Genomic DNA, 21,166 nt, shown 5'->3' on the forward strand with positions numbered 1-21,166 from the left:
CCCTCATCTAACCTTCCGTTTGATTTTGGAGTTAAAACCCCCACGTGCCTTGCACGTTGAGGGGTATTTTCGTCATTTTACTTATTCATCCTTTAAAAACCCTAGATCAGTGCATCCCCCTTTTCTTCCTCTACGTTTGTTCTCTCATTTCATCTCTCGTTTCTTTAATGGACAAAAAATCAACAATGATGAAATGTAATTGCGGGCAACCAAGTGTTATACTAACATCATCGACCGACGACAACCCCGGAAGGAAGTTTTATGGCTACACAAAGAAGGTAAAGTCGTTTTGATTCTAACTCAAGCTTTTGTGTGACAATGACCGAAAATCTGTTGGATTTGAACTTGACAGGGACCTAAATGTAAGTTTATTGGATGGGTTGATGAGGAGGGATGTGGACGATGTACTAGGATAATTCCAGGGCTATTGAAGGCTAAGAACAAAGTTGAAGCTGAGAATCGGCTGCTGAAGATAATCATTATTTTAAGTTGGGTGTTCATAGGAATCATTATTTACAAGTTGTAGTGCTTAAGAAGATCCAACTAGTATTCTATGTATGATGTTTGTCTTTTTTGAACTTATTTTGACTTCTATGATCCATCTAGTTGGTTGTTGTATGTGAATTTGAAGTGTTTTGAAGTGTTTCTGGAATGTATTTTGATTAAGTGTTTGTGAATTTGATAATATTTTGGTTAAGTGTTTGATTAAGTGTTTTTGGAGCTTATTTTGACTTCTATGAGCCATGTATTTTCATCAAGTGTTTCTGGAACTTATTTGGAAAAGTAAACACTAACAATTGACAAAAACAACCAATAACATATGCTAACAATCGACATAAACAACCAATAGCACAAGTGGGATTTAATAAAGGGTAATTTAGTTTCCATACTTTCCATAACATAGTTTCATACATCAACAAAATGGTTAATAGTTTCATACATCAACAAAATGGTTAACCAAAAGAAACATAATTTACCCAAAAGTATTAACCATAAGGACACAGTTTTACCAAAAAGACACAATTTAACCAAAAGAACTGATTAACCAACAAAATAAACTTTCACTAATAGATCAAGACTATGTCATCAATTTCCCTCAACCAGCTTTTCCTTTTCCCTTACCAGAACCACTAGGAGCACTAGCTTTTTGTCCCTTACAACTCCTTGCATTATGACCAATGTTGTTGCACTTTGAACAAGTAACCGACTGAAGGATTCTTGATGCACTATTACCCTTCACCATGTCATCAATTTCATAAGCTGATTTTCTGCGTTTCTTCTTTGGTCTACCTATTGTGACACCATGTTTAGGAGGAACCAAAGTTGTTGGACACACAGACTTTTCCCACATGCTTCTCCCATTAATGGGCTCAATTTTGAATGAGTACATCTGTTTCCAAGTTTTTAGCCAATATACCTCATGCACCCAAGTTTCTGGTATTCCAACATCCTTACTATTCTTCCTCATCTCCCATATAGTAGCAACAACATGTTTGCATGGCATCCCAGTGAGTTCCCATTTCCTGCAGGAGCATGTTTGTTGAACCACATCCACCGCGCATTGGTCCATCCAAGGGCCACTTACCTGATACTTACCATTTCCACAAAATACAGATCTATAATCTTCTGCCTTTTTTTTTATATTTTCCAAAGTCTGCATAGCTGTAGGTGTCAAAGGACCAGTACATTTCCCAATGGCCTTTTCTACATTCACAATCTTCTTCATTAGATATTCCCTAATGAACTCTAGGCAAGTAATAATTGGTTTATCACGACCCTCATTCAGTTTTCCATCGAATGTTTCACACAAGTTATTAAGAATCACATCAGAATGTGCTCTCCCTGTCCAATCACATCACTTAAAGTCAATTAAAAAAAACTACACAAACCAGGAACACATAAAGAATGTTATTAGAGTTAAATGTTATACCAGTGAAATGGGACCTAGACCAGTGCTGAGGTGGTATCTTCTTAAGCCACTCATAACAATCCTTGTTTAATTTCTTTAGCTCTTCCATGCCTTTGTTAAACTGTTGTACATGTGTTGCAGTTGCACATGTCCATAAGAGGTCTTCGAAAGGTTTACCCCTCCATTGCTTCCTCATGTTATCCCGAATGTGACGAACACAGTAACGATTTTCAGCACAAGGAAACAAGGATGCAATTGCATTTAGAATACCCTAACAATCATACATAGATTTTGTTAGTAAACAATTTAGAAATAAAGTAAAAAAAAATCTATGATTTTAGTACCTTTTGTCTGTTTGTTATAAAAGTGAAATTAGAATTAGTATTCAAGCCAAGATCCTCCCCAAGACAACTCAAAAACCAAGTCCATGAACTGATGTTCTCTGTTTCAACCACCGCATATGCCAATGGGTATGTGCCATTATTACCATCTAGTCCCTGCATTTTATGATAAATAACAATCATGAATAGATTTTTACTTATTTTTATGTATAACAATAAGTAAAAGAACCATAACTAAAACTTACCACGGCTGAAAGAATTTGTCCTGGAAATGGACCCTTCATGAAAGCACCATCAAAGCCAAGAAAATCCCTCTTTCCAGCTGCGAAGCCTTTCTTTAAAGCTCCCAAGCATATGTAAATGCGTCTGAATGTCCTCGTTTCACTGTGTGTATTTCCTTCGCTTTCAACATCAACCCTAACAGTCGTATCTGGGTTACGAGTTTGCAACTCAACAATGTAATCTCTGAGTAAACTATACTGAGTAACGAAATCTCCTTGCACAAGGTTTAGAGCCTCAGATTTTGCCCTAAATGTTTTCATCCTAGAAAGATCTACCTTAAACCTCCGTTGTAGCTGTTCTTGCAAAGCCCTAATTGGAATAGTAGGGTTACTTTCAACCTGTTCAACAATTTTAGAAGAGAGGAATTTATACGTACATGCTTTTATATTCTAGTTTGAAGACATTTATGGACTTTGTTGTACGTTTTAACTGTCCAGTTGACATCTTTTTTCCATTTACTAGCTAATAAGACCCAAGGACATATTTCTTCTTCATCGTTGACTTCTACATTAGGCCCAAGCTTTGGTATTGTTCCCTTACAAACCCATCTCACTCTATTCTTGTCATTTTTTTCAAGGGCCAGCTCCCTTCTAGTCTCTATGGCATGGAGTTTTACCTTATCCTTAAACTCCTTTGCTGAACCAAATTTTTGAAAAATATAGAAGGGTTCACTAACAAGTGCTTCATCATTCTCATGTGCCCTTTGAATTGCTCTTATTGATTTCTTTCTTTGACCATTAATCCCCTCATCTGATGATGAATCAGATGCTAAAAAGTCAGTGTTAATCACCTCTAAAGCTTCATCCTGTGTGCCTTCATCAACCACAGTGTTAGACGACCCTCCAACCCATTCCACATCTTTGTCGATATTCATTTCAAAATCTTGCATATCCACATTAATATCATCCAATATATTTTCAATGTCCACAAAAAAATCACTATCATCACTTTCATCATTGTCACTCTCTAACTCACCAAACTTACCAAAGTCATTAGCATCATTAACCAAGTCATTCTCCATATGATCAGTGAGAATAGCATCATTACCCAAATCATTCTCCATATGATCAGTGAGAGTAGAATCATTACCCAAATCCTTCTCCAGATGACCAGTGGGTGTAGGATCATTACCCGATTCTTTCTCCATGTGATCCATGTCATCCTCCAAGTCAACAGCAGGTGTGCTATGCCACTCCAGGAACAGTCTCTTTGAACAAGATGGAGGTTCAGTAATCTCCGTTATACGAACTTTACTGTGGGTTGGGGACATTAAATAGGTGTGCAGAGTAGTTTTATCATGCTCTATATATACCTCAATTAACTTATGCTTAGCCACAAAACTCCCCAAATAACGAACATCTTCATCACTAGCTAAAGCGAATAACCCAAAATCTAAATCGCCTAAAGGCCTTTGAAAGTGATAGTAAAGTGGTTTACCTATTGAAGCATACCCTAGGTCTTCCATTATCTCGTCAATGTCATGAACGGAAAAGGTATCAATGTCCAGTAAATCAACAAATGTTTGCTTCCCACGAATATACTTCCTTCCAGGAAAGCTTGTAAACTCACCTCCATGGTGCATTCTTATTGAAAACATTGTCGGATGTCCAGCTGTAGAGGAGAGAATCGTTTTTTGCTAACAAAATTAAACCTTTAACAGTCAATTTCATTCAAACGAAAGTCAATCAAACATACCATAACTTTGATCAACGTCGATTTCAGCCATTTCACCACGAATGCGCCAAGAAACCATTGCAATTCTTTGTTCTTGCAGTCGTCGCTACTAGGGTTTTCACGTAAGGATTTTGCACATAGTTGTGTGTTTTTTTGGGTATACGATTGTGTAATGTAGAGTATGATCGTTTAATTGAACGCACCGATTTCTTAAACTGGCGGTATGAAGAATAAGTAAAATGACGGAAATACCCCTCAACGTGCAAGGCACGTGGGGGTTTTAACTCCAAAATCAAACGGAAGGTTAGATGAGGGACCAGGCGTGCACTAAACCAAACTATTAAGGATTGGCATGGTTAAAAAATGGAGTTAGGGACTAGGTGCGTAACAAACACCAAACCATAGGGACCATTCGTGTAATTTGTCCAAATTATAAGGATATATCATGCACTATATGATGTTTCTATTATGACATTGTTTATAGTGTATTTTTACAAGGCATTATGATGCTTTTACTTTCGTAGATTATTAAAAAGTTTTTAGTTATGTAATTTATTACGATGTATGGAGTCTAAACACAATATGTCTCACCAGGAATTTCAAGCTCAAGATGATTAAGAGCCGCTTGATGATTATTGATATGTGTCTTTCAAAAAAGTTATCAATTACTTAAAATACTAGATTTCAGACTATTGGACATCTATCAAGTGATTTTGTTAAACATTTTTTTATTATTGAGTCAAATGCGTTAAAAAGCTTGGACGTTTGGTTTGTATAATTGATGATAGTGCTTTAACGTATTCTTTTCTAGGGTAAATTACATGGATCATCCCTATGGCTTAAGTTAGTCTGCATGGTTGGTCCTAACAAAGAATTTTTAACTCAGACGGTCCCTATTTTACATTTTTGTTGCGTGTTTGGCCTCTACTAAACAAAAAAAGACAGTCTTACCCTTTCATATTAATATTCATCCTTTTTATTTTTTATTTTTATTTAGAAAAGATATTTATAAAACAATTCATATGGGTCCCACCACCCAAAAATCACATCTCCTACTTCCCTCTCTTGTATCTTGTAATCTACACCCTGCCTCTCGTATCTTCACTTCCTCACCGTCGAGTCTGCCTTCCTCACCGGCAAATTGATTAACCTCCCTCCGTTATCTTCACCGAGGAGTTTCATCTCATTCCTCTACCTCTCCATCTCTCACTTATTCACTTATTCAGTGATGGAAATCATGGAATCCCAAAATAACTCATTTTGCCACTGCAAGCTTGTAACTCATGATGTTGCCATCGCCTGCCCCATCGTTAACGTCAAACAATGTCTATTGGCCTCCATTGCCAAGCGATCATCAGTTGACCTCTCTCTATTTCTTTGGTGTACTCTGCCTTTCTCTATTTCTCCAGATTACAAACACCGATGGTTAATTTCCAATAATCAAGTGTTGATTACAGTGTGTTTGATGATGTTCGTATTTATACACCAATTGTCAACGTTTGTTGACAAATCTAGTTTTGGATTTTAGGGATGACCTGAGATAAGTTCCGTTTAGTTGCAAAATCAATTTTTTTTATGTTGTATACTGGGTTAAAAATTAAGCTTCAATGTGGTATCTGGTTTTCAGAGATCACGCCTTCCCGATAGCCAAAAACGACTTCACCAAGTATGCAATATGGTGAATTTGGAGTAGATGTAATGAAAATTCTAGGTGGGTTCTCTGTAAATCAGATTTCAGTGATGGTGGCTGGAGGAAATCCGGTTGAATCAAAATTGGTTGATGATAATATGTTTTATAGATTTGCAAATTTGGGTTTTGTGTGTGGGAATTAGAAATAGGAAAAGGGGTAGCTGGTATTATTTTTTAATTTTTCTAGTCCGAGTTTTTCTTTAGCTTGCCGGTGAACAAGAAAGAGATTGTGAGGGGCACTCAACTCTTGGTTGGATATGATAGAAGGGGAAAAGGAGGGGATCATGGTTGTAATAATGTGGTTGTACATTTTTTCTTTAAGTGGTTGTCCTTTAATTACCTATTATTAAGTTTATTGTTTAAATAATCAATAAATTAAAAAATAAATAACAAATTAATTAAAAAATAAATAATTAAGGGTAAAATAGTCTTTTTATGTATGACTGGGACCAAACGCGCAACAAATTATAAAATATGGACCGTTCGAGTTAAAATTATTTGTAGGGACAAACCATGCAAACTACCCTAAATAACAGAGACCATCGGTGTAATTTACCATATTTTCGATAATAATGGGGTTCTTTATTTGTTAGGGAGAATTTCGTATATACCCTTGTTAAACAGCTAAATATCGTATTTGCCCGGCCTAAATTCCAAATATCGTGTTTTCCCTTCTTAATGTTTTTTAATATCATATATACCCAAATCTTTTTTTTTATTGATTTTTAATTTTTTTTTGCCATTTTAAAATCATTAAAGCTAAAAAACATTTTAAATAGACAATTTTTCCCTTCTTCTAAATTCCAAATCATACACACGTTAACGGGGATTATTGATCGCAGATTCATCCTTCCGTCTTCTGTGACAACCCGATATTTCAACTCTTTGTAATGGCCTAATAGGTCAAGTATTGTAAACATTTTTGAGTTCTAAAATTAACTTTGATAATAAAATGTCCAAAAAGTTTCTATTTAAATTCTTCTATGTTTAGATATCATTAAACCATGATCGTACGTAAAAAGAACGCCCAAATCCGACTTCGTATATTGAAGTTATGATTTTTCCAAGTTCAGCTTAGCAACAGACAACTAAAAACTCGAATCGGAGATCGAGCGACATTTGGCCGGAATGACCTAAACAAGAATCGAAGGTCTCGACAATGGTATTTCAACGGTAAAAAGTCTGGCAAAAACCGACGTCAGATAAAGAAGTTATGAATTTTTAAAGAAATTCCTTAATCACGTCATTTTAATAAATAAATAATAAGAATAATTTCGGAATTTTCCAACGGAATCTAATCGAAAGTTGTAGATCGTAGTCTCACCTTCGCGGGGATATAAAGAACGTCGAAAACGGAGTTCGTATGAAGGAGATATGAATTTTTGAAGTTTGATAAATAATTTATATATAATTTTTATTAAAAATGTTGGTAATATCCGAAGGGGAGTCAGCCTAGGGCCGAAGTACGCGCCGCGTACCCTCGTCCGCCCTGCGTACTCGAGACCACGGCCTCGGATCGTCCACATCGCCCTATGCGAAGCTACCAGACCCGCCGTCCCATCCGACCCGCCCCATCCGAAATACGTAAGCGATGACGTACGGGTACGCGCTGCGTACGCCAGTACGCCCCGCGTACGGAGGCAGTTCAGCCCCCTATAAAAGGGATGCGAGCCTTTCCGAAAAATTTGTTCATTTTCTCTCTTTCTCTCACGATCTTGCCTCGATTTTCGTGCCCGTTCAAACCCGAAGCTCTGGTCTTTTTGCTCAAGTCCCGAGAGTCGATTTTACTCCCGAGAATCCCGAGAAAAATCCGTTTCCCGAGACGAAACTTTGCCCGGTTTTCGATCTCGCTATCTTCAAGCTTCCAAGTGAGTTCATACCCCTTTATTCAACCTTTGAAATGCTTTTAAATGTTTTAAATACTTTATGGGGGGAATACAAGTTAAACACTTATAGTTATTGCTTCGATCACATGTGATTACATTAATCACATGTGATTAATAACTAGGAAACCAATGATTTTATCACTGTTCAAACTGTTTTACTTCAAAATGTTTCACAAACTCTTTTACTTATCAAATGCTTTTATTTACACTTTGTTTTACTACTTATAAATTGCATGCCCATATATGTATAGATATATAAGTAATGTTTAAAGGGCTTAGGAAGGCCATCCGCCCTATTTCCTTTTCGCGCACTGAGATGTGGTCTGGTGGGATTTTGGGTGACCATCTGAGGGTTGTTTCAATATTATTTATATATCATATATACATGTATAGACATAAAAGTACTTCCATATTCATACTTATCAGCACATCATTAGTAAGTTACCATCGGGGTAACACAGGATCATACTACTACAATTTCTAGATCAACGAGTCAGTTCATTCAGGAGTCAATACTTATTACTAAGAGAACATATACAACGATACTAGAACAAGTAACATTATATTACATATACACGAATACGTTAACAATTATGATCCACTGTATGGGAGCATGTCTTAATTGTCATGACCCGAGTTGTAGCCAGAGTCTCTTGGAGGGAGAGCGTGAGTTTGCGTATAGATCTATACTGGATTGACTATCCTACACCTCGCTGCTAGCTACAGTGGGACCGACAGGTCTGCAGGTGCCAAACGTCATACCTTATTTTTCGACTATACGTTGTCGTTGTTACCAGTCGATAGTATGGTGCAATTTATCAGATGATACCTTAATATAAACCCGGTTTAAGGTAGTTAGTACAGCAGTAGTTCCTATAAAACAAAACTACCGTACTACAATAATTTACCCATTAGATTTTGGTGATAACCTCACTTAAACTTTAATGTACAAACTATATTTTGTTAAATGATAGTTACAGTTGGGAAATTATACACTTTTACATCAAACGAGCATAGAAAACAGTTAAGCCTTGGTAGAGGGCTACTTTAACAGAAAATATAGGTTTTTCTGAGAGATTCAGACTTTTACAAACACTTACATACATTTACAACTCATACTTGCGACAGGTTCAAACGTTTTGATAACAAACCTCGACACTAAAATACTTATGAATTCACCAGCTTAATGCTGATAAACTCTTTCAAAATAACTTGTATTCTCAGGTCATCAGTAGACAGGTACCGATGCTAGCTTTTGAGAAGATGGAGCGCATTCAAGACTCATCATACTATTTTGATTTACATTATATATTTCGTGTCTAAAACTGTACGGAACACGCTTGTATTAAAATTTTATATTTAATGCAAATGGATGATGTTGTTTGCTTATTTACATTTACTGTGTTGTGATACTTTACATGACGTCCTCCGCCCCAGAACGTTTCCGCCATTCTTGGTTTTGGGGTGCGACAGATTGGTATCAGAGCATTGTTTATAGTGAAGCAAGTATATCAACCCATAAAAGATATACTAAACTATAAACCCATTTAGGATTAAAACACTCTGACCAAGAGTCTATACTTTAAATACTAAAATAGTTAATTAAGTACACTAGTCTGCATTCATACTAAAACCAGTGTCACAACGACAAGAACAAAAGTATTGCGATTGTTAAATATCACAGGTAAGCTAGGGGATGTATGGTCAGTCCTGGGAATGGCATAGCCTGATCAACTATGCTGGTCCGAGGAATGATTAGCATATGCCCTAGAATGGTTGTGATAGGTTAAAAAGTCTAAAAACTTACCAACAATACCACAGGAAGATTAATAGAACTTAAAATTTAAAATACTATAGGTGTATTTTGTACTACTAGTTACACGTATACTATATTCTTATACCTCTCTTCTCGCGTAGATCTAAATGGCTGGATTCCAACACGGCGACCCATACTTTCCAAATAAAGGCAATGCCAAGTGGATCGATGAAGAGCCCGAAGTTGACCATCCAATCCCCTTGGATGGTCACCTCGCAGAAGGATTTTCTAATGGATCCGACTCCGAACCTGAAGTCAACAACCTACCGTTCATCATTATCCGCAGAATAGCTTGTAATGTCGAGCAAGGTCGAGCAGCCATCGACCGGATCGTAGAGATTGATGGCAACTCAGGTGTCAACACAGTCCGCATCCGCCGTCTTGAAGAAGACATGGAACGGACCCGGAGAACCGATGAAACCCTACAGCAACGTCTGGTTGCCTCTCAAGCAGAAGTCATGGAACTTCGAGCTCGTCAAAGGACTCATGAGCGACACCTTCAAGAGGTGGTCCGTCAAATGAGAGACCTTAGGGTTCTCCCGAGGAATATTCATCGCCGTTAGATGATGTCTAGTACATCATTATCTTTAGGGTTAAGGATTAGCCTTTAACATCTGTGCTCTAAGTAGCACTTGTCTGTAAAATATTCCTAACTTTCAGTACTCTAATTAGGAATCTAAGAACTATCAAACTTTTCTATATGGTATGATGTAAGACCTACTGTTAGGTCGATTTTCCTTGAACTTATTACATCAGTAATACCAGTATTATTGAAATCTATCTAAATTGTGGGAAAAATCTATACACTTGTGTTTTCCTACTAATATTTCTTGTTGTGATTTCAAACACTCATTCAACTGTTGGGCTATGGTTAGTTAGTCCATGTATCACTCTCACGTTGCTTACAAATTGATTCTTACCATTTTTCTTACCTTTATAAACTTATAGCTGAAAGATGCCTCCTCGCAAATCTCCCAGGAATAATCCTGCACCACCACCTCCTCCGCCTCCGGTCATCGATACTGTAGCACTGAATGCTGCCGTAGCTGCAGCAGTGGCAACTGCCATGGCATAGTATCACTCTTCTGATGCCAGCAGAGGTGGAACCCCTGTGGAATCAATCCCGGTTGAAACCTGCGCTCGAGAGAGTGCTCTTACAAGGATTTCACCAACTGCAAGCCGAAGTCCTTTCATGGAAACGGCGGAGTCATTGCCCTCTCGCAATGGTTCGAGAAGACTGAAGCGGTCTTCGAAATTTGTTCATGCCCTGCTGCGAGCAAAGTGAAATATGCCGGATGCACCTTTGAAGGAAAGGCCCTGACATGGTGGAACGGCCACGTTAAATCTCTAACTCTCGTCGTAGCCAACGACATAGGCTGGGAAACGATGAAAGACCTCATGATTGAGGAATATTGCCCGAGGGGTGAGATCCAGAAACTAGAGCAGGTGCTTTGGAGCCTGACCATGAAGGGCACCAATATTGTTGCTTATACCGCTAGATTCAGCGAACTGGTGGCCCTCTGCCCTAATATGGTTCCCACTGAAGGGAAAAAGATCGAAAGGTACATATGGGGGCTAGTGCCTCCATATCAGGGGAACGTCCTATCATTAAACCCCGCTACCTTCGACAGTGTCAAACGACTGGCACAACGACTCATTGACCATGGGGACAAACCCCCCACAACAACAACAATGCTAGCCATCTCAGAACCCTCCAAACCCGCCGACACAAAGCGGAAACTCTGGGAGGAAAGGAAGAAGACGAATCGAGCTTCCAAAAAGCAGCAAATTGTGGCGGTACATGCTGCAATAACCCCTGTTGTTGGTGCTACTACTGCTCCGATAGGACAATATGCTGGAGGTTTGCCCAAGTGCAACAAATGTAACTACCACCACAATGGCCCCTGCCATGAAATGCAGTGCTCTAACTGCCATAGGAGAGGACACACAGTCCGTTTCTGTAAATCTCCGGCGAGACCGATCGCCCAAGTCCCCGGCTCTGGTGCGAGCCCGACCTGCTATGGATGTGGCGAAACAGGCCACTATAAGAGGGACTGCCCCAAGGCGAAAAATGCTGGCGGAGCAGGGAGGGTACTAGCGATAGGCCACGGGGAAACAATTGCTGACCCGACAGTGGTGACTGGTACGTTCCTCCTCGATAACTCCTAGGCATGCATTCTATTCGATAGTGGAGCGGAGCGAAGCTTCGTAAACCATAAATTTGCTCGCATGCTTAAGCAACCACCGCACGCACTCAAAGAACTATTCACAGTAGAAATGGCTAATGGAAAAACTGAAAGTACGAGTAGCATATATTTAGGTTCTACCCTAACTCTAGATAACCATTCATTCCCAATCGACGTCATTCCAGTCTCAATAAAAAGTTTCAACGTTATCATTGGCATGGATTGGTTAAGCCTTTATCGCGCCAACATCATGTGCTACGAGAAAGCAGTCCGTCTAAACCTTTCGTCTAACGAAACTCTTATAGTCTACGACGACAAACCCGGTGCAAGTCTTCGCATCATATCAAGTATTCAAACACAGAAGTATCTGCGTATGGAATACCATGCATTCCTTGCTCACGTCGTCGACACGAGCCTCAAAACGAAAGAACTAAAGAACATCCCTGTAGTGAGCGACTTCCCCGACATTTTCCCAAAAGAACTACCCGGGTTACCTCCGCAACGACAGGTCGAGTTCAGAATCGACTTAGTCCCAGGAGCTACCCCAGTAGCCAAGTCGCCCTACCGCTTAGCACCAGCTGAGATGCAGGAACTCTCTGGTCAACTTAACGAACTGCTCAGCAAGGGCTTTATAAGACCGAGTTTCTCACCTTGGGGAGCACCGGTCTTGTTCATTAAGAAGAAAGACGGATCATTCCTTATGTGTATTGACTATAGAGAACTCAACAAACTGACGGTCAAGAATCGTTACCCTCTGCCTCGCATAGACGATCTATTTGACCAACTGCAAGGGGCGAACTATTTTTTTAAAATAGATCTGAGATCCGGATATCACCAGTTACGAGTGCTAGAGGAGGATGTGCCGAAGACGGCCTTCCGAACTCGTTACGGACATTACGAGTTCGTGGTGATGCCATTCGGATTGACCAATGCGCCCGCAATCTTCATGGATCTTATGAATAGAGTATGCCGACCTTATTTGGATCAGTTCGTCATCGTTTTCATTGACGACATCCTGATCTACTCCCGAAGTAAGAAAGAGCATGGCGATCACCTGCGACAAGTTCTAGATACATTACGAAAAGTGAAGCTTTATGCGAAGTTCTAGAAATGTGAATTTTGGATCCGGAGAGTCGAATTCTTAGGACACGTGGTAAGCGAAGAGGGAATCCACGTGGACCTAGCCAAAATTGAAGCCATTGAGAACTGGTCAGCACCCAAGACACCTACAGAAATTCGCCAATTTCTAGGTCTCACTGGCTACTACCGCAGATTCATTCAGAACTTCTCTCGAATAGCGAAACCTCTTACAACCCTAACCCAGAAATGCGTGGCCTTTGACTGGGAAGAGAAACAAGAAAGAGCATTCCAAAGGCTCAAACGAGCCTTGTGCACCGCACCAATACTATCCCTTCCCGAAGGAATAGAAGACTTCGTAGTCTATTGCGATGCATCGAATCAAGGGCTCGGATGTGTCCTGATGCAGCGAGGTAAGGTCATCGCCTACGCCTGGAGACAGTTGAAGACACACGAGGTTAACTACACGACCCACGATCTTGAACTAGGAGCAGTGGTGTTTGCACTGAAGATCTGGAGACATTACTTGTATGGAACGAAGAGCACTATCTTTACCGACCACAAGAGTTTACAACACATTTTCGATCAAAAGGAGCTCAACATGAGACAATGATGGTGGGTCGAACTACTCAGTGACTACGAATGCGATATTCGTTATCATCCGGGTAAAGCCAAGGTAGTAGCAGACGCCCTAAGTCGGAAGGAATACTATGGTCGCAAAATCAAGTCATTGTCAATAACCATCCATTCACACTTGTCTAAACAAATTCAGGCGGCCCAACTTGAAGCCATGAAACCTGAAAATGTGATGAGTGAATCCCTCAAAGGAATGGACAAGAATTTAGAAGCCAAGGGTGACGGAGCCTTATATTTCATGGATCGGATCTGGACACCGAAACACGGTGGTTTTCGAGACTTGGTCATGACCGAGGCGCACAATACTCGGTATTCCGTCCACCCAGGTTCAGATAAGATGTATCTGGATCTTAAAAAGCTATACTGGTGGCCTAATATGAAAGCAGAGATTGCTACCTTCGTGAGTAAATGCCTTACTTGCGCAAAGGTTAAGGTCGAGTACCAGAAGCCCTCTGGTTTATTGCAACAACCAGAGATCCCGGAATGGAAGTGGGAGCGGATCACTATGGATTTCATAACCAAGTTGCCCAAGACAACGGGTGGACTTGACACCATATGGGTCATCGTTGATAGATTGACCAAGTATGCACACTTCCTGCCTATCAAAGAAACCGACAAGATGGAGAAACTTACGAGAACATACATTAGGGAAATCGTACGGCTACATGGTGTACCTATGTCCATTATCTCCGATAGAGATAGTAGGTTCACCTCAAGATTTTGGCAATCACTACAACATTCCCTAGGAACAAGGCCGGACATGAGCACAGCCTACCATCCACAGACCGATGGACAGAGTGAGAGGACCATCCAAACTCTGGAAGATATGTTGCGAGCCTACGTGATTGACTTTGGGAAGGCATGGGATACTCATTTACCCCTTGTCGAGTTTTCCTATAATAACAGTTATCACACGAGCATTAAGGCTGCTCCATTTGAAGCTCTCTACCGCTGAAAGTGCAGATCCCGTCTGTGCTGGGCTGAGGTGGGTGATACCCAATTAGCCAGGGGGCAAGCTTCCGACAGTACTCTCACCGGTCCGGAGATCATTCGGGAAACAACAGAGAAAATCGTTCAAATCCGTGAACGATTGAAAGCCTCTAGAGACCGATAGAAGAGCTACACAGATAAACGAAGGAAACCTTTGGAATTTCAGGTGGGAGACCGAGTCCTTCTCAAATTCTCACCCTGGAAGGGCTTGATACGCTTCGGCAAGCGTGGGAAGCTTAATCCGAGGTACATAGGGCCTTTCGAGATTCTTGTAAGAGTCGGCCCCGTAGCTTACAAACTCGATCTACCAGGCGCACTTCGTAACGTACATTCTACATTCCACGTATATAACTTGAAAAAGTGTCTATCCGACGAGACTCTCGTAATCCCACTCGACGAGATCGAGATCAACGAGAGCCTCAATTTTGTGGAAGGACCAGTAGAAATCATGGACCGAGAGGTCAAGCAAACAAAACAAAGTCGCATACCCATCGTGAAGGTTCGCTGGAACGCCAAGCGGGGACCTGAATTCACATGGGAACGCGAAGATCAGATGCAATGCAAGTACCCACATCTGTTTCCCTAATCCACGAGTGTTTTCTTACTTTGAATTTCGGGACGAAATTCCCTCTAACGAGGGGATGATGTGACAACCCGATATTTCAACTCTTTGTAATGGCCTAATAGGTCAAGTATTGTAAACATTTTTGAGTTCTAAAATTAACTTTGATAATAAAATGTCCAAAAAGTTTCTATTTAAATTCTTCTATGTTTAGATATCATTAAACCATGATCGTACGTAAAAAGAACGCCTAAATCCGACTTCGTATATTGAAGTTATGATTTTTCCAAGTTCAGCTTAGCAACAGACAGCTAAAAACTCGAATCGGAGATCGAGCGACATTTGGCCGGAATGACCTAAACGAGAATCGAAGGTCTCGACAATGGTATTTCAACGGTAAAAAGTCTGGCAAAAACCCATGTCAGATAAAGAAGTTATGAATTTTTAAATAAATTCCTTAATCACGTCATTTTAATAAATAAATAATAAAAATAATTTCGGAATTTGCCAACGGAATCTAAACGAAAGTTGTAGATCGTAGTCTCACCTTCGCGGGGATATAAAGAACGTCGAAAACGGAGTTCGTATGAAGGAGATATGAATTTTTGAAGTTTGATAAATAATTTATATATAATTTTTATTAAAAATGTTGGTAATATCCGAAGGGGGGTCAGCCTAGGGCTGAAGTACGCGCCGCGTACCCTCGTACGCCCTGCATACTCGAGGCCACGGCCTCGGATCATCCACGTCGCCCTATGCGAAGCTACCCGACCCGCCGTCCTATCCGACCCGCCCCATCCGAAATACGTAAGCGATGACGTACGGGTACGTGCTGCGTACGCCAGTACGCCCCGCGTACGGAGGCAGTTCAGAAAAATTTGTTCATTTTCTCTCTTTCTCTCACGATCTTGCCTCGATTTTCGTGCCCGTTCAAACCCGAAGCTCTGGTCTTTTTGCTCATGTCCCGAGAGTCGATTTTACTCCCGAGAATCCCAAGAAAAATCCGTTTCCCGAGACGAAACTTTGCCCGGTTTTCGATCTCGCTATCTTCAAGCTTCCAAGTGAGTTCATACCCCTTTATTCAACCTTTGAAATGCTTTTAAATGTTTTAAATACTTTATGGGGGGAATACAAGTTAAACACTTATAGTTATTGCTTCGATCACATGTGATTACATTAATCACATGTGATTAATAACTACGAAACCAATGATTTTATCATTGTTCAAACTGTTTTACTTCAAAATGTTTCACTAACTCTTTTACTTATCAAATGCTTTTATTTACACTTTGTTTTACTACTTATAAATTGCATGCCCATATATGTATAGATATATAAGTAATGTTTAAAGGGCTTAGGAAGGCCATCCGCCCTATTTCCTTTTCGCGCACTGAGATGTGGTCTGGTGGGATGTCGGGTGACCATCCGAGGGTCGTTTCAATATTAGTTATATATCATATATACATGTATAGACATAAAAGTACTTCCATATTCATACTTATCAGCACACCATTAGTAAGTTACCATCGGAGTAACACAGGATCATACTACTACAATTTCTAGATCAACGAGTCAGTTCATTCAGGAGTCAATACTTATTACTAAGAGAACATATACAACGATACTAGAACAAGTAACATTATATTACATATACACGAATACGTTAACAATTGTGATCCACTGTATGGGAGCATGTCTTAATTGTCATGACCCGAGTTGTAGCCAGAGTCTCTTGGAGGGAGAGTGTGAGTTTGCGTATAGATCTATACTGGATTGACTATCCTACACCTCGCTGCAAGCTACAGTGGGACCGACAGGTCTGCGGGTGCCAAACGTCATACCTTATTTTTCGACTATACGTTGTTGTTGTTACCATTCGATAGTATGGTGCAATTTATCACATGATACCTTAATATAAACCCGGTTTAAGGTAGTTAGTACAGCAGTAGTTCCTATAAAACAAAACTACCGTACTACAATAATTTACCCATAACATTTTGGTGATAACCTCCCTTAAACTTTAATGTACAAACTATATTTTGTTAAATGATAGTTACAGTTGGGAAATTATACACTTTTACATCAAACGAGCATAGAAAACAGTTAAGCCTTGGTAGAGGGCTACTTTAACAGAAAATATAGGTTTTTCTGAGAGATTCAAACTTTTACAAACACTTACATACATTTACAACTCATACTTGCGACAGGTTCAAATGTTTTGATAACAAACCTCGACACTAAAATACTTATGAATTCACCAGCTTAATGCTGATAAACTCTTTCAAAATAACTTGTATTCTTAGGTCATCAGTAGAAAGGTACCGATGCTAGCTTTTGAGAAGATGGAGCGCATTCAAGACTCATCATACTATTTTGATTTACATTATATATTTGGTGTCTAAAACTGTACGGAACACGCTTGTATTAAAATTTTATATTTAATGCAAATGGATGATGTTGTTTGCTTATTTACATTTACTGTGTTGTGATACTTTACATAGCGTCCTCCGCCCCATAACGTTTCCGCCATTCTTGGTTTTGGGGTGCGACAGATTGGTATCAGAGCATTGTTTATAGTGAAGCAAGTATATCAACCCATAAAAGATATACTAAACTATAAACCCATTTAGGATTAAAACACTCTGACCAAGAGTCTATACTTTAAATACTAAAATAGTTAATTAAGTACACTAGTCTGCATTCATACTAAAACCAGTGTCACAACGACAAGAACAAAAGTATTGCGATTGTTAAATATCACAGGTAAGCTAGGGGATGTATGGTCAGTCCTGGGAATGGCATAGCCTGATCAACTATGCTGGTTCGAGGAATGATTAGCCTATGCCCTAGAATGGTTGTGATAGGTTAACAAGTCTAAAAACTTACCAACAATACCACAGGAAGATTAATAGAACTTAAACTTTAAAATACTATAGGTGTATTTTGTACTACTAGTTACACGTATACTATATTCTTATACCTCTCTTCTCGCATAGATCTAAATGGCTGGATTCCAACACGGCGACCCATACTTTCCAAATAAAGGCAATGCCGGGTGGATCGATGAAGAGTCCGAAGTTGACCATCCAATCCCTTTGGATGGTCACCTCGCAGAAGGATTTTCTAATGGATCCGACTCCGAACCTGAAGTCAACAACCTACCGCTCGTCATTATCCGCAGAATAGATTGTAATGTCGAGCAAGGTCGAGCAGCCATCGACCGGATCGTAGAGATTGATGGAAACTCAGGTGTCAACACAGTCCGCATCCGCCGTCTTGAAGAAGACATGGAACGGACCCGGAGAACCGATGAAACCCTACAACAACGTCTGGTTGCCTCTCAAGCAGAAGTGATGGAACTTCGAGCTCGTCAAAGGACACATGAGCGACACCTTCAAGAGGTGGTCCGTCAAATGAGAGACCTTAGGGTTCTCCCGAGGAATATTCATCGCCGTTAGATGATGTCTAGTACATCATTATCTTTAGGGTTAAGGATTAGCCTTTAACATCTGTGCTCTAAGTAGCACTTGTCTATAAAATATTCCTAACTTTCAGTACTCTAATTAGGAATCTAAGAACTGTCAAACTTTTCTATATGGTATGATGTAAGACCCACTGTTAGGTCGATTTTCCTTGAACTTATTACATCAGTAATACCAGTATTATTGAAATCTATCTAAATTGTGGGAAAAATCTATACACTTGTGTTTTCCTACTAATATTTCTTGTTGTGATTTCAAACACTCATTCAACTGTTGGGCTATGGTTAGTTAGTCCATGTATCACTCTCACGTTGCTTACAAATTGATTCTTACCATTTTTCTTACCTTTATAAACTTATAGCTGAAAGATGCCTCCTCGCAAATCTCCCAGGAATAATCCTGCACCACCACCTCCTCCGCCTCCGGTCATCGATACTGTAGCACTGAATGCTGCCGTAGCTGCAGCAGTGGCAACTGCCATGGCATAGTATCACTCTTCTGATGCCAGCAGAGGTGGAACCCCTGTGGAATCAATCCCGGTTGAAACCCCTATGCGCTCAAGAGAGTGCGCTTACAAGGATTTCACCAACTGCAAGCCGAAGTCCTTTCATGGAACCGGCGGAGTCATTGCCCTCTCGCAATGGTTCGAGAAGACTGAAGCGGTCTTCGAAATTTGTTCATGCCCTGCTGCGAGCAAAGTGAAATATGTCGCATGCACCTTTGAAGGAAAGGCCCTGACATGGTGGAACGGCCACGTTAAATCTCTAACTCTCGTCGTAGCCAACGACATAGGCTGGGAAACGATGAAAGACCTCATGATTGAGGAATATTGCCCGAGGGGCGAGATCCAGAAACTAGAGCAGGAGCTTTGGAGCCTGACCATGAAGGGCACCAATATTGTTGCTTATACCGCCAGATTCTACGAACTGGTGGCCCTCTGCCCTAATATGGTTCCCACTGAAGGGAAAAAGATCGAAAGGTACATATGGGGGCTAGTGCCTCCATATCAGGGGAACGTCCTATCATCAAACCCCGCTACCTTCGACAGTGTCAAACGACTGGCACAACGACTCATTGACCATGGGGACAAACCCCCCACAACAACAACAACGCTAGCCATCTCAGAACCCTCCAAACCCGCCGACACAAAGCGGAAACTCTGGGAGGAAAGGAAGAAGACGAATCGAGCTTCCAAAAAGCAGCAAATTGTGGCGGTACATGCTGCAATAACCCCTATTGTTGCTGCTACTACTGCTCCGATAGGACAATATGCTGGAGGTTTGCCCAAGTGCAACAAATGTAACTACCACCACAATGGCCCCTGCCATGAAATGCAGTGCTCTAACTACCACAGGAGAGGACACACAGTCCGTTTCTGTAAATCTCCGGCGAGACCGATCGCCCAAGTCCCCGGCTCTGGTGCGAGCCCGACCTGCTATGGATGTGGCGAAACAGGCCACTATAAGAGGGACTGCCCCAAGGCGAAAAATGCTGGCGGAGCAGGGAGGGTACTAGCGATAGGCCACGGGGAAACAGTTGCTGACCCGACAGTGGTGACTGGTACGTTCCTCCTCGATAACTCCTAGGCATGCATTCTATTCGATAGTGGAGCGGAGCGAAGCTTCGTAAACCATAAATTTGCTCGCATGCTTAAGCAACCACCGCACGCACTCAAAGAACTATTCACAGTAGAAATGGCTAATGGAAAAACTGAAAGTACGAGTAGCATATATTTAGGTTGTACCCTAACTCTAGATAACCATTCATTCCCAATCGACCTCATGCTAGTCTCAATAAAAAGTTTCGACGTTATCATTGGCATGGATTGGTTAAGCCTTCATCGCGCCAACATCATGTGCTACGAGAAAGCAGTCCGTCTAAACCTTCCGTCTAACGAAACTCTTATAGTCTACGGCGACAAACCCGGTGCAAGTCTTTGCATCATATCAAGTATTCAAGCACAGAAGTATCTGCATAAGGAATACCATGCATTCCTTGCTCACGTCGTCGACACGAGCCTCAAAACGAAAGAACTAAAGAACATCCCTGTAGTGAGCGACTTTCCCGACATTTTCCCAGAAGAACTACCCGGGTTACCTCCGCAACGACAGGTCGAGTTCAAAATCGACTTAGTCCCAGGAGCTACCCCAGTAGCCAAGTCGCCCTACCGCTTAGCACCAGCTAAGATGCAGGAACTCTCTAGTCAACTTAACGAACTGCTCAGCAAGGGCTTTATAAGACCGAGTTTCTCACCTTGGGGAGCACCGGTCTTGTTCGTTAAGAAGAAAGACGGATCATTCCTTATGTGTATTGACTATAGAGAACTCAACAAACTGACGGTCAAGAATCGTTACCCTCTGCCTCGCATAGACGATCTATTTGACCAACTGCAAGGGGCGAACTATTTTTCTAAAATAGATCTGAGATCCGGATATCACCAGTTACGAGTGCTAGAGGAGGATGTGCCGAAGACGGCCTTCTGAACTCGTTACGGACATTACGAGTTCGTGGTGATGCCATTCGGATTGACCAATGCGCCCGCAGTCTTCATGGATCTGATGAATAGAGTATGCCGACCTTATTTGGATCAGTTCGTCATCGTTTTCATTGATGACATCCTGATCTACTCCCGAAG

General features: G+C 40.8%; 1 protein-coding gene across 1 annotated transcript; it reads right to left on the reverse strand.

Annotated features, from left to right (window-relative positions):
• Window positions 1–1,096: 1,096 nt before the first annotated feature.
• On the reverse strand, window positions 1,097–2,105 carry LOC145010667 (uncharacterized). Its single transcript, XM_078969179.1, has 2 exons — window positions 1,931–2,105; window positions 1,097–1,842 (listed from the first exon to the last, which is right to left on the reverse strand). Exons 1-2 carry the CDS (start codon window positions 2,103–2,105, stop codon window positions 1,097–1,099), a joined length of 921 nt encoding a protein of 306 aa, XP_078825305.1.
• Between the last annotated feature and the right edge of the window lie 19,061 nt (window positions 2,106–21,166).

This window comes from Lactuca saligna, chromosome 8 (assembly GCF_052625555.1).
Source record: "Lactuca saligna cultivar CGN05327 chromosome 8, ASM5262555v1, whole genome shotgun sequence".
In the NCBI taxonomy this organism is placed as follows: Eukaryota; Viridiplantae; Streptophyta; class Magnoliopsida; order Asterales; family Asteraceae; genus Lactuca; species Lactuca saligna.